This window comes from Camellia sinensis, chromosome 2 (genome assembly GCF_055761805.1).
Source record: "Camellia sinensis isolate YWXY chromosome 2, ASM5576180v1, whole genome shotgun sequence".
Lineage (NCBI taxonomy): Eukaryota > Viridiplantae > Streptophyta > Magnoliopsida > Ericales > Theaceae > Camellia > Camellia sinensis.
This window is the reverse complement of record NC_138962.1, coordinates 120836122-120851810: the sequence shown is the minus strand read 5'-3', so window position 1 is coordinate 120851810 and position 15689 is coordinate 120836122. Positions and strand designations below refer to the sequence as shown.

The 15689-nt window shown below is 32.6% G+C and overlaps 1 protein-coding gene across 1 annotated transcript; it reads right to left on the bottom strand.

Moving 5' to 3' along the window:
* Window positions 1–11628: 11628 nt before the first annotated feature.
* Window positions 11629–14617, bottom strand: LOC114279055 (uncharacterized). The gene is made up of 6 exons (XM_082912966.1): window positions 14554–14617; window positions 12761–13008; window positions 12456–12677; window positions 12265–12357; window positions 12144–12173; window positions 11629–11940 (listed from the first exon to the last, which is right to left on the bottom strand). The coding sequence occupies exons 1-6, from the start codon at window positions 14615–14617 to the stop codon at window positions 11629–11631; spliced, it is 969 nt and encodes a 322-aa protein (XP_082769092.1).
* Between the last annotated feature and the right edge of the window lie 1072 nt (window positions 14618–15689).

The window sequence follows — 15689 nt, the reverse complement described above, 5'->3', positions numbered from 1 at the left end:
TCAAGGGAAGTAGTTGACCTTGGAAACTTGAACCATTTCATCACTAGCAAGTATGAAATGATCCAAGTTTCCATGTGTTCAATTAATGTCCGATTGAACACAAATCCTTATTATCTTGCATCACTTTTAGTCCCAATTTTATTAATTTATTCTAATTACCATCCATTCATTAATTAATTGAGTCCAATAATAAGCTTTAAGTCCTCTAATGGAAAAGAGCATCAAACAAAGAGTTGTTTTGGGCATGAGAGAGACACCATGTCGTTGATAATGAACCCTCAAAGGGATTAAACCATTAAGTACGATACTTCTATCTCAAGCTTAAGCAAGCAATTAATTTGAAACAACTTTCAAAACAAAGAAAAAGCCAAGAAATGAGAGAGGTTACAGAGGTGATTCAAGATAAATACAAGTATGGAAAGCAAGAAATAAACACTATCAACTCAAAAAGGTTGGTGGCTAAGGCCTAAACCACCAAACCTATGAGGACCGCTACACTACAAGCATGCTATACAAAACATGAATGAAGCTAACTCATAAAAAATAGTCTTAAAATAGGCTAAAACAGTGCTGGAATTGAAGTCAAAAGAGCTAAAAGAATAAGCTACAACATGGAGCAAGTTAAGCTAGTAAGTAAGCACAAGGAGTGGAGGCTACCCCTTTCATTTTTGGGACTTCAAAACATGATTTTAGCCTCTAAAAAACCTCTGAGATTAAGTAGTAAAAAGCTCAAAAAAAAGATAATAGAAAAGGTGAGAAACACAAGGGCAAAGGCTTAAGAAGTTAGGTGCAAAGAAGGGTGATCCACCCCTCCACCCTTAATGGCCTTAAACCACTAGTTTCAGCCCAAAATTCATTGTAAAAACAGTCCAAAAACAGTAGAAACGATAGCAAATAAAGAAGGGAAACAAGTTAAGAATTATACCTCTTGAAGAGGGATACCCTTTTTGAGTTACAAACCAATAATTACACACCTTCAAGAGCTAAATGCAAGCTCAAAAACACCTCAGCACAAATACCACAAGGCTTGGTTTAGAGTGTATAGGCAAAGAGTGAAGAACTTGCAAGAGAGAGAGAAATATTTTTGCTCCCAAATTTTTCTAACCTTTTAAAATGTGAGAGAGGGTCCTCTATATATCAAAAAACATAAGACCACCTCAGAAATATCTATATAGACACGTATGGATTGGTGCATGCATCTGTGAAAATAGTTGGCACAGCTGGCAAAAAGATCTGAAAAAACACACAAGTAGCTGGCAGTCCACACTAGTGGGTCTGCAGGTCCCAGGATGTTTAAGCTTGAAAAACTGTTGTTTTGGTCTAAAAACAAGGCAAGAGGTTCATAGGGTTTTGAGGCGCAAAGCTAAGACATTCTGCTGAAGACTTCAAGCATTTGACAAGCATATACAAATTCATCATTGGGTGCGCAATCGATGGTGCCCAAGCGTAAGGGTGGCAAAAATAGAGTGTCTGCAGGTCTCACCTGCAAACCTGCGAGATACTAAGACCTACAAATGACCGCTCGAGTGACCAAATGACCGCTCGAGCGGTCACCCAAAAACAGCTATTACAATAGATTTTATGAATATTTTTATAGATTTTTGTATATTTCATATTTTTATGGATGTTTGATATTTTAAAGAAAGTGCATCTATAACATGTGGCAATAGATGGTTGGACAAATCTAATTTGTTTGACAACATGATACCAGAATAATTCAAATTGTTTGCCAATGTATAACTGATAAAGCCCATCATAGATTTAGAAAAACAAAAAATATTTTAGGTGAACCTATAATCGTGCGGCAACAGATGACTGGACAAATATAGTTTGTTTGGTAATTTGATACCAGAGTAATTCAAAAAGAAAGAGTTTAATTTAGGGTTAGTGTTGGTATTATAAAAGGTGTAATGAGAATTTCAATTTTTCTGAATGGTGTAATGAGAAAATAGGTATAAAGAAATAAAATTATTGTGTAAGTAGAATTTCCCTTTCCCAAAATCCAACCATTAACTATAGATGTAAAATGACTTTAATACCCTCAAATCTTATATTTTTTTAACTTCTCTCATTCACATAATTTATAATGTCTGACATTAATTCAATTAAATCACAATTAATTATAAATTCTTAATTATTTATTGTAGTTTTTAAATTTTTATTCTAATCTTAATTTAGTTATAATTAATCCTAAATATTTAATTATTTATTGTAATTCTTAACTTTTTTACTTTAATTATATTTTAGATCACAATTAATTCTAAATTCTTAATTATTTATTGTAATTCCTAACATGTTAATCTAATTGTAATTTAATTATATTTGAGAATAATTTTACTTTATTTTATATTTTTATTTAATTATATTTTTAATTAACTCTTAATTATATTTTAATTTATTTTATTTTGATTAACCTATTTATCTAATTTAAGGTTTGGAGAAAATGGGGTAAAATTGTCTTTTTAATATATTAATTTCACTTTATTTTTAGGAAAATCAAACCCACTCTAAAAAATGATATGTATGATACACCTTCCGTTGGACGAAAAAACTAACAGTTGCACGTTAGTTTAAAATCACATGGAAATTTGCTGCCTATATTTAAACCATAGGAGATAAAGTAATCCAGTCCCAAACCACGAGGAGTTAAAATAAATTTAATCCTTTATAATTTTTTGTAATATTTATAAAAAAATTAAAAATTATAAACAAAATTCATTTGATATCTATTGTGTTTTCAAAATTTTATAAAGAGTTCACAAAATTTTATTAAATTACTGTAATTATAAAAAAAATTGGTTTTAATTTTGTTTTTTTCTATTTTTTTAAATCAATAAAAACAATAAGGGAAAACAGTAACTTCATTTGTTTAAAAAATAAAATTTCATTCTTTTTTCTTTCTTCTATTCATTTTGGCCACTACATAACATTCATCACTCGGTCATTGTGGCCAATAGAAAAATTATTTAGTACTTCTAGAGTATCATGTGGCAGTACTCCTATAACAACCCAACTTCTATTATTCAGATATTATTACCAATTTTCTTATTAAAGTCCAACTCCATGATACAACTGCAAAAGCAAAATAAATTAAATAATATAATTAAAGTTCTCTCTCGTATAGATGTAATAATGAAATGTCTAACATACAGGGACGGAACTAGGATTTCATCACCGAAGGGCCACAAGACAAATAAATTTTTTGTACTATATACATATGCACGCATGTATGTATAATATGATATATAAATTATGTATATACACAAAAAAATTCAAATACCACAGAAGTAATTTCTAATAGGATAAAGTTTTTTTGGTACAAAATAAAAAGAGAGCGCAAGATAAGAGAAAAATGAGATATATATTTTTTATATTGGGGGTCATTTTATGTATAAAATGAAATATATTTTTAAAATACTATGACAAACCATATTTTTCACAGAAACTGGGGGGCCATGGCCCCCCATAGTCTTCTCTTTGTTCCGTCCCTACTAACATAAATATTTACAATACATGCCCTTAGGATGACACTAAGAGTTCAATAACAAACTAAATACAAGTCCAAATTAGACTGTACCCCTTTTATGTTTGGTCATTTTTCCACTTTGGTCCTTCAAGTTTGTTTTTTCCCACTTCGAGCCTTTATGTTTTAAACATTTTTCAATTTACTCCTAAAGTTAATTTCTGTTAAAAATTAGATAGAAAATGACACATTAATAGTCACATGGTATTAAAATATTAAAATATTTTATTATATATAACTCACATTTTTAACATAAACTTAAACTCCAACATAATAATATATTATTTATGGGCAAATTACATATACCCTCCTCGAGGTTTAGCAAAATTATAGATACCCCCTTGAGGTTTGAGAAATTACAGATACCTCCCTAAAGGTACTATTTGCATAACAAATTAGGGGGCAAATTGTTATGAAAATATAAACCTCAGGGGGGTATCTGTAATTTCTGAAACCTCAGGAAGGTATTTGTAATTTAGCTAAACCTCAAGGGAGGTATATGTAATTTGCCCTATTATTTATAGTATGTAATAGTTATTATGACATTTTCTGTCTAGTTTTGAACAGAAATTAACTTTAGGAGTAAATTGGGAAGAAATTGAAACATAAAAGGTCAAAGTGGAAAAAAAATAAAATTTAAAGGCCAAAATGGGAAAGTGATCAAACATAAAGGGAGTAAAGTGTAATTTACCCTAAATACAATGAAAGGAATCTATCATTTTTAAAATTCATGGCACTTCGCCTGCTATTAACAAAATCTCAAATCGTTACTAAAGTAATCTTCTTGAGTCCTTGACAAATGTATTCGACTCTGCACCTGAAAAATGTTTTCACAATTGGGATGAACAAATATGTCCAGTAGGGATTTACAATGAATCTAAACAAGAACAAACCATGGATATATATGATCATGATGTTCAAGTCATCAGTACATAGGTATTGTGGCTTTTGATATAGTAACATAGAAATACATAGATATACATTTTTCCAACATTTAAGAAAAATTGTTTCTTATATGTCCAATCTGATTTTAAATACTTCATGTTTTACCTTACTTCATTCTTAACTCCTATTCTCAGTTAACTAACTCATTTATTTATCATGTAACAAAACAACAAGAACATCCACTATACCCATCGACACAAACATTCCTCAAGTTATATAACTAAACATAATTTCATCATAGCTCAACACTAATTTCGTTTACACACACATTCCTCATCCATCATAACATCATTAAATCCATTTCATTCGACTAGCATCATAAAAGTATCAGATTCTCCCACATTTACCGGTCTCAGTATGGAATGACAATTGGGCACCTTTCAATTCTTAACAAAATCGACTTCAACGAGCCATCAATTCCACAACATGATTTGTCAGGTGCTAACTAGAAGGAATTGTAACCTATCTCAAAATGCCACGTTTTGCCGGTAGATAGTCGAAAGGAAAGCAGAACCTCCATATAGCCCCAACATTTCACATACTTTACCGAGCTCAAGCCATAAGCTAAGCAAACCCTATCCCAATGCGCAACGCTTTACCAGTCATTATCTAGAAGGAATGCGAAATCTTCACACGATTTACCGGGCACAAACCGAAAGGAATCATAACTTACCTCAAGGCATCACACTTTACCGATCACAAGCCGGAACGAAACGAACCTTTCTCGTCGTTCAATATTTCCCACAATATTCTGAATTTTAAAGTAAATCAACAAAACATGATACACTTATAGTCTATTCAATCAATAAGCAACACCATCCTCCATCAATGGCCAAGGACAAATCCTCTAAACATCATACAACACAACTATCATAAAATTGAACAAATTCTCATGAAATTCCACAAATTCAATATTATCAAAATGTCTAAATTTTCATCAACAAATCATAATATAGCATAAATTCTATACTTGTTCACGTTAATTTCCCTTATCTAATTACAACATAATCAATCCCATGATAATTATTTATTTGCTCAACTTACATAAACACTAACCACCACCTTGTTCATTCCAAAACTTAATCCATTTCTTTCTAATCATTATAAAATGTATTTTGAACAAATTTCAAATACTCATTTCTTATTTCTCTTCTCATATATCACATTTCTTTACACAATGATTAAGATGGTTCAAAATCATGAAGCTAGCCACTAATCTTATTCCTCCAAGATTATTAAATAACTAAAAATTAGGGCTTTTTATTTAAACCATCGTAATCATGTTTCATTGACATCACATTCTCAAAATCAACATTAAAACATAAGATTCACTCTTTTGATTCAAAACCCTAACTCACATCTATATGCATTTCAAAATCCCTTCTCAAATCATGTTTTTCATGTAATAGAAAATATTACATATCTATCTATGAGAGTGTATTGAAGAGAGTCAAGGAAATCACTACCTCAAGGGAGAAATGGATGGGAGAAGACCCACAAGGTGATGTTGAGGAAATCACGATCCAATCGGTTCAAAATGTTGATTTCGACGCGCTTTACATTTTTGCTTTAAGAACTTGGGTGGATTTTTTGTAAAAGTAGATGAAACCTAAGGTGAAAGTCTAGGGTTTTTTGGAAATGGAGGAAGGAGAGAGAAGATAGGAAGAAAAGTGAAAAGTTTTAGGCTAAAAGGTGACTTTCAAGTGGCTGATCCCGAATAGACCGCTTGAGCGATAATTGACTAATTGTAGTATCTCAAGCCGCATAAAGGACAAACCGCTTGAGCGGACAAACCTGCGCTCAAGCAAAAATTCAAACTCTTCGAATCTCAAGCTGTAAACCAAAGTATTGGATGGTTCAAAAGACCTCTCGAGCACTCATTCTTGCGCTCGACTGAACTGAAATTTTCAGAGTGTCACTGCTTCTCACCAATCACAATACACCATGCTCCTTGTTATTCTCCAATCACTCAATACAAAATCGTAGACCCCACATTCTCTATCAATCGTAGCACCCACATGACACCACGTGACCGTGCTCTAGAACCACTAAATAACTTCTCTAGCTAATAACCTCCTCCAATAACCAACTTTTAAAAGAAGTGGTAAGTTTTAGTTTAAAAAGAGTGGCCAATTGCTTCAAAACAAGTGAGTATTTTTAGAACAAGTGATAAGCATTTTTAGAACAAGTGATAAGTTATGTCATACACATAAAAGAGTGACCAATTGCTTCAAAATCAGCATTTGATCTCTTTACCCATTGAGTTGGTTGGCTCGATGGTTGGAGATGGAGCCAGTATGAAATAAATGGGCTAATGGTCTTCAAGCTATGGCTATTAAGGCTTGGTGATGAATGAGAAGAATAGTGACAAGACAAGGGAACCACATGAAGATTATAATTACAGAATTTTGGAATTAGAGCTACTAGCCCAGGAGTTCAAGGATTCAAGGAAAATTGAAGACCTAATTAGAAATCATTAAAAAAAAAAAAAAGGGAGTAGGCTGTCGTTTTAACATTCTCTTTAAGGAAGGGAAACTGGGCATGAGTATCCTAAATAATCATGACCCATTTGCTGAAGCCCCAACAAACAGCAATCAACTGTTAGAGAGGCCCAATAATCATTCTAAAGGATCTCACTAGCATGGAACTCTATCTAACTAACAGGCCAAACTTACTATTTTTCATGGAAACTAAAAAGGTAGTTAAGGAGTTGCAATGATTAGTAGTAATGCTGGGATACAAACATTGTTGTGTGGTTGACAGTCAAGGTCTAAATGATGGATTGCAGGCAGTTTGGGATAACAATCATGATGTTCAAGTGGTTAGCATTCAAGATCTATTTGTTTTATTGAAAATGATGGATGTTATTCAAGGGGATTGGTACTTATTCCTCTTTTATGGACATCTAGAAGCGGCTCAAAGAGGCTATGTATGGAATATGTTGGAAAGAAATTTTCATGAATTGAATACCCATTTTATGGGACTTCAATAGAGTAAATCCTAGAGACCGATTTTAGTTAAGGAGGAATTTAATGAGTTCGGCTCTGTTTGGTGAAGCTCTGGAAAGTTAGTTCCAGAGTTTCATTTGAACATAATGTTTGTTTAGGATTTTCAAAAATTAATTCCACATTCACTTTTGAAAACGTGGTCAGAGGCGGGAAAAATTTGGGCTACCAGTTGTCTCACTGGAAGTCCCACCGGTCGTCCAGCCGGTTGACCGAAACAGTACAAATTTTTTATTTTTTTATTTTTCAATTGACACGTGTTAATTTTTATATATTCAATAAAAAATATTTTCCGAATTTTTAAATTTTTTTTATGAGTTTTAATAGAAGTTTGAGTTGTGTGTTTGGTTATGAGTTGTAAGTTTTTGTATCAAATATCATATGTCACATCAAAAATTTCCAACTCAATTCAAAACTCTTTTCAAAACTCTTTCACCAAACAAATTTTTTACACTTAAATCATAATTTCAAAACTTACAAACTCAAAATGCAACTCTATTATCAAATCATCTTTAAAAAACTCTACCAAACGCAACCTTCATTTTTCATAATCATCTCATAGATTTTCCAAACAAGGGAGTCCGGTATATATATGGTGTATAATTAAATGGGATAAGTTGTTACTTATGAGTGTTTAGATAGAGTCTTAGGGTGTGTTTGTTTGAATGGAATGGATAGAGAGAATTGGAATTTACCGGACTGTTAGTCCTGGGATACATTGTCTCCAGACTATTGGGTTGAACTTGATTTGTATCTCATGTTTGTTTAATCATAGGATTAAATGTCAGGAAATGACAGTTTGGTTGGATAAGATATGAATCCTATGTTTGTTTGGGATATTATGGAGAATGATAAATGTTCAAGTGACTATTTTATCCTTTTTAATTATTTACTAAGTAATAGCAATGTTAAACATATCTTTAATATTTTAATTATTTTTAACTAAATTAAATAAAACTTTATTTTATTTTATTTTTTACACAACTGAATAAATTTATTTTTTAAAAATTAAATAAATAAAATATCAATAAAAATATATGTTATTTTTTAATTAAAATTTTAAATAAATTTATTTTTAAAAATAATGAAATTAAATAAAACATCTATTAAAATTTAAATAATAAAATTAAATAAAATATAAACAAAATTTTAAAATAAAACATCAATAAAATATCTTTAAAAAATTAAATAAATAAAACATCAATAAAAATTAAATAAAATTATTTTATTTTTAAATTGAGACATTTAAATTTTATTAAATTTTACTAAATATAATACATAATTAAATAATAAATGATCAAAATGATCATTTCACCACATAATCCCATATCCACTTATCCCTCAATTTGTGCCCCACCCCCCATAGAACACAATAGTCAAATGAATTTGGGACTAATAATCCGGTATAAAAATTTTAAACTAAACAACAAACTAATAATTCAGATGGACTAATAATTCAATCCCACCAAACAACAAACTATTAATTAATTCAATCCCACCCCCACAATCCTGCAAAACGAACACCACCTTAGTTTTCAATGGTTGTTGGTTCACAAAGTTCAAACTCACATCACTCCTCACGCTTCCTATCCAGAGTTCAGATCACAATCCCCTATCCAGGCACCTTTAAATTGCATATTGAAGGCCAATGAATAAAAAAAGGTTTGAAGCATTCTGGTTAATGGAAAAATCATTAGAATACATTGTTTAAAAGGTTTGGAAGGTACAAGTACAAGGCTCGAGTAGTTTTTGGTCAATTGAAAGCAAAAATTTGTCTTGAGGCAACTGCAAAATTGGAGCAAGCTCACTTACAGAAGTATACGAGGACAAATCAATAAGGTTAAGGATGGGCTACATTAGAGTCAAAGGCAAGTAACAAGTTCTACTCAAGCCAGCAAGAAATGGTCACTTCGAAATCGCTTGGATGATTTGTTAAACAAACAAGAGGTCTATTAGGCACAATGTTCAAAAAGCAACAATGGGTGCAACTTGGGGATAGAAACAAGTTTTTCTGCAGGATGACATCTTGGAGAAGACACAAATAGGATCATATTTCACTACAGGAAAAAACACTTTTCGTGACCAACATTTCTGGTTGCAGAAAGGTGAAATCTGGTCGCTAATAGTTTTTAGCGACCAAAAAAAGTTGGTCGCAATTTGGTCGCCAAAAGTCCGTCACAGAAGGTTTTTGGAGACCAAAAGTGAAGCTGGTCGCGGAAAATCATCATTTGCGACAAAATTCTTTGGTCGCGGAAGGGACTTGAATTTGCCAAAATTGATCCTATTGCGACTAAAAATTTGGTCGCTAAAAGTTAGCTTTTAGCGACCATCTATTTTGGTCGCTGAAATATAACCATTTGCGACGAAAATATGGGTCGCAGAAAGTGGACTTTTGGCGACCAGAATAATTCTAGTCGCAGAAAGTGAGAATTTGCGACGAAGTTCTTGGTCGCGAAAAGGTGGACTTTTGGCGACCAGAATACTTCTAGTCGCAGAAAAAGAGAATTTGCGACGAAGGTGTTAGTCGCGAAAAGGTGGACTTTTGGCGACCAGAATACTTCTAGTCGCAGAAAGTGAGAATTTGCGATGAAGGTGTTAGTCGCAAAAGGTGGGCTTTTGGGGACCAGAATCTTGTTGGTCACAGAAAGGGTGTATTTAGCAATTTCTAGAACCTTATTGCGACTAAAAACATATTGGTCGCAAAAAAACTTTTAATTTCAAAATTGATTCTTTTAAATATAATGCTAAATTTTTTGTAATACCTATAATACATTTGCAATTAATACATAATTCATGTCCATCCAATCAATTTTAATATACCAATCCAATCTTAAAAAAAAAAAAAAAAAACCATCAATTATAAAGTCAAAATAATAATTAATATATTTACAACCACCTGTCAATATCAACACATTACATGCCCAAAATAACCATCCATCCTTACAATAAATTCACCACATCAAAAATCAAAAAAGCCATCAATTATAAAGTCAAAATAGTAATTAATATATTTACAACCACCTGTCAATATCAACACATTACACGCCCAAAATAACCATCCATCCATCCTTACAATAAATTCACTACATCAAAAAATATTTAACAAAACATCAAAGATTTCAAATGCATGTCATATTTGTCCGATGCGAAGTATCTCAAAAACTCCACATATATATATGCACAACTTAGAATTAATGCATCGGCAAACTCAGATCCATAAACATGCATGACTACGCCTCTAGCTAGCTAGCTACCTGCAATAAAATAAAGAAATAAAAAATTGAAGAAAGCGTTGTTAATAATAATATATTTGTTTACATTTCTAAATAAATAAATAAATAAATAAATAAATAAATAAATAAAAACCACAACACCACCACATTATTACCATCCTTACAGTTCGTGTATTATCTCCTCCATCACTAGTTCAATCCCTAACTATGTAAATAGAATTATTATCCATGTATAGATTGTAAGTAGAATATTCTGTTAAGTCAACATTGTGGGGACAACTGTAATGTGAATCAAAATATTATGAAAACATAGTGTAATTTTGCCAAACATTGAGAGTAAATTATAATTTCTCAAATTTTCAGGAGAGATACAATGTATTTATTTATTTGTGTGTGGACATTGACCATTCTCAGCCATGTCTTTCCCCAACACAAGCTTCAATAGTTGGTGAGAAACCAACAGAGAAAAAAAAAACAAACAACCAGCAATCCAAAGCAACACAAACCAATTAACTAATATTAGAAAAACACACCATCATCTGCAAACACCACCTACTCCTTTATACACATAGTACCTCTTAACTTTACCTTTACATAAAGCAGCCTTTAACAAGATAAAGCCTCTTGAACCAAACAAGCTAACAAGACAGTCATAGAAATGTAACTATGTACCTAAATCCAATAATTTAATACCAAGTCATGTACTGAAAATAAGGCACCTCAACCTATGTCCCCCAACCATCCAACTATGTACCTAAATCCGAATGAAATTAACCTATGAAACCAATCAAATCAATATTAGACCATCATATGAATGGATGCCAACACGACAGTCATAGATCAACTGTCAAAATCAGATCTATGAGCTGATAAATTGAAGCAAATCCTAGAAGTATTCACAAACCATCAAAAGCAATAGTACTTACTCATCAAAAGAGTCGTATCCACTACCATTGCCCTGCATTTGTCTCATAAAGTCAAACTGCTCAAAGCGTCCTTCATATGATTGAATTATCCCTTTCAGTGATGCTACCTCTTCTTTAAGGCCCTTAACCTCTGCATCACGTGCTTGTGACCTAGTTGTAGAATTGAATGCAGAAGACGGCTTTGGACCAACCCCGAAACCTCTCAAATACCCTGAACGCTTCCCAAGGACTTGAACAGTAATTTCCTCCTGTGTTAGCGGGGTTGCTCCAGGCTGTGAAGATTCCTCACGAAGTTGGTCCATCTTTTCCTGTTTGTGTTAAAAAAAGAAAAGAAAAAAAAAAAAAAAGGATCAACAGTTATCCTATTTTACAAGTAGACTAACTAGTTAAGCATTATATACGACTATGAATAACAAATATAATGAAGGTATACTTACATATAACTCCGCACAAACTGGTTCAATCCAATCTTTTTTTTTTTACTCCAATGTGAGGTCTTGAAAAAATCTACAATGTGAGGCTCCTTTCCAGTTTCAATTCCCTACATGAAACATATAAAATGCAAGCTTAGTAATATTGTTAATAAAAAAATTGCAGCATTAACTATAAGTTTAAAACAAAAAATATGTTACCTCAATTGAGATTGCTGCTGAAAATGACCTTGAACCCATGGTGTGATTATAGGGTAACTTTTTCCTGTTGGCTATATTTCTTGTTGACCGTTTCTACAATTCAATAGAAATATTAACTTAAAAATCAATATCCAAGCATGGTTCATTGTAGTGCAATTAAAAGAAACATCCATGACTGTTAAGTTAATTACCTTGTGTGTGTCACCAAGAAACACTTCATCAATCATGTATCGCCAATCTTCTTCCCTCACCCCAACAAATGGTTTACTATAAGGATCTGTACCTTCTTTCACCAACTCTTTGTAATGTTCATGCATATGATAACGCCAGCCTTTGAACAAATGTGTGGCCTTTGTGTCAATGATTTCTTGTGGAAGTGGACTATCATCATATCCTTCAATCTCAAACTTATCCTGTCCCAATTAAACATAAAATGAAAATTAAACATCTTATATATTAATTACTTCAATCTCAACAACTATAAAAATTAAATTACCCGCAAGGATTGGACAATAGCTGCTCGAATGACTGGTGGAACGTCCTCCCAATTTTTTGTTCCTTGCAATGGGGCTTGCAATCGAATTTGTGCCCCCAATTCGTTAGCGGCCTTGCTGGCATTAAGCCCCACAAATGTCCTCCTCTCAATAGAAACTCCAACAAATAGCTTCTTCCCACCATGTTGGCTGATGAGTCTACTACTGTTCTTACCCCTAGTTGGACCTCGTACTCGCTTTACAGATGGACCTATATTATAAACACAAAATGAAACACTATTATAGGCTGCTGCTAAATAGGTTGCTGTTGCTGTATATACAGAGCAGATTTTAAGAACTCTCTTTAAATAGCATATGTGAACTATGTGTCATATAATGTATATAGGTTGCTGCTGCTGCTGCTATATAGGTTGCTGTAGATTTTAAGAACTCTCAAGTTTAAAGCATCATGGAATGTATATGCCTTTATTCAAGCTTGCTATTATGTCATGTTCATGATTATAAGATTACTATGTCTAAGATAAGATGACTGAACATAATTTGATGCATGTTTTTTGCCTCAAGGGATCAAAAATCCTGGCTCCGTCCCTAAAACAAATCCATCTGGTTTCCATCGATATAGATTGGAAACAAACATGGGCTAAGTATGATTCATACCAGTCAAATCCATGGCAAACTTACACAAGCAAAACCAACTAGTAGAATGTTACAGCTTTAGTTTTCAGCAAATAATTCGAAGTTGTAAATATTGTATGATTGCTTGATCGATGAGGAAAAAAAAAATAGTAAAACCAACTACTCGAAAAGGCCCAGCATCATATATAGGCCAAAAACCAATTATGCAGCATCAGCTCAGGTACATGGAATTGGCTATTCTTTAGTAATTTTCAACTGATACAATCCAGCAATTAGGAAATTATTGTAATGTCGCTTTAGAACAGGACAGGACAGGATGATTGGTTACATCTAAATCATCTAATAATATGTACGAAAATCAGATTTATTCTACAGTTTCAACTATTAAAGTCAATTAAATCATTTGCAGTGTGAAAAGATGATTTGTGAAAATTTATGCCTCCATCGACCTGCCATTCTCTAAGAAAATGAGACAATCACACGGCTGATGTTGGGCACAGAGAGATTCCATTAATTACTCATTGGCAAATTGAAAACAAATGATAGATACATGAAAGAGAATCAACAAATGTGAAACCCTAGTCCTTACAATACTTCCATGGACTGATATATGAAGGCTTAAAAAAGAAGACAGATTTGTCTTTTTGTTTATATGTAGGCAAAATATATGTTTCGCTAAGTGCTATCAGTACATTTGTACAACTTGTGAATATTAAATATGTTTTTCTAGTGATGAGCCTTGTGGTACAGTTCCCAACTATAATTTGGAAAGTTGGCATTTTGGTCCTATCTGCCCAAAATTACTTTGTAGTTTTGTGTTCAATTAAAGTACGCTTCTCATGTCGTGTACAATCACCTACTTTGAGATGGAGAGGGCTCTCATAACTTGTTTAGATGATTATGGACATGAGAAATGGCAAGAAAGGAGGAGATGTCCCTTAAAACTCATGTTTTGTTTCTCACCAAAAGTGGTGAGAAACGAAAATTACCCTTTGTAACATGCTTATAATACCTAAAATATCCCCCTCAATACAAAGTAAGTAAAATTAAAAGGCACATGTGTCCTCTTTTATTATTGTTCATCCAAGATAATGAAAAACCACAGTCATTTTTCTTCTTACCTTGGTCAGAGACGTAATCATTTCATTTTTCTTCTTACAAGTTTGCCTACATCTGGGTTGGAAACTCGGAGAAGCTGTGCCCGGGTCAATGTGCCTGGCCATTCCACCAGCCCATCTACGGACCACAGACCCCACCCCTGGTCGCACCCAACTACGATGTGGGTCTGGACGGTATGGCCACCAATCTGGCTAGCCTCTTGGCTGGGCCTGCCACAAACCCATTTGGAAATGGTTACTATCAAGGACCAGCGAGTGCACCCCTGGAGGCTGCATCGGCTTGTCCTGGAGTTTATAGAAATGGGGCCTATCCGGGCTATGGTGGGGACTTGTTGGTTGACCCCACAACTGGTGCTAGCTACAATGCGCATGGTGATAATGGAAGAAAGTACTTGCTTCCTGCATTGTATGATCCAGCTACATCATCTTGTTCGACTCGAGTTTAAGAGAACATATAGTACTTGGCTAAGATAGATATAGAAAGTGTAATCCATTCCTTCATTAATTCATTTATTTGTTTCGCCTTATAACAATAGAAGAGCAAGTTTTCTCATAAGAATGGATATTAGCATTGATTGATAAAATTACGATTCGATTAATCTGTATTTTTTTTATAACATCTTACAAAATTACAAAATGAATAATTCAATGACTTACGATGGCGAACAATACTTTTTAGATATCTAAATGAAGGGATAGAAAATGTCAAGGATAAAATATTTGGAAATAAATTATAGTTACCTTTATATTATTGATGAAATTACCTCACCCATGATGATTTTATCAGACCTAAAAAAAAGTTATAAAATTGTTATATTGTCTTGAAATATTTTGTACTTAAAAATGGATAATTTAGTCTAAAATCAATGACATTATCACTTTTCATATATTTGACTGACCAATGGCTAACTGTACAAGTCAAAATGTAATGAAATTTATACTATAAGAATCATCACTAGTCAATTTTATCAAAAGTTCAAAACTATAGACCTAATTATAATTTTTATAGATAATTTTTTTCATTATTACTCAAATATGATAAATGCAATTTATCCTTTTGCTTATAATATTGACAACCAATAAGACAATAACAAATTCAGGTCTTAATATCAAAGTCTACAAAAAGTAAACAATATCATATAAAATTTCTAATGGGCTCTCCAAACTGATTGCTAGT

Coding starts and splice junctions, on each gene's coding strand:
- LOC114279055 (XM_082912966.1), bottom strand. CDS start 14,617: ATGGCCAGGCACATTGACCCGGGCACAGCTTCTCCGAGTTTCCAACCC. Junction 13,009..14,553: donor ACCCAGATGTAGGCAAACTT/GTAAGAAGAAAA, acceptor TTTATAATATAG/GTCCATCTGTAAAGCGAGTA. Junction 12,174..12,264: donor CAGCAGCAATCTCAATTGAG/GTAACATATTTT, acceptor TGTTTCATGTAG/GGAATTGAAACTGGAAAGGA.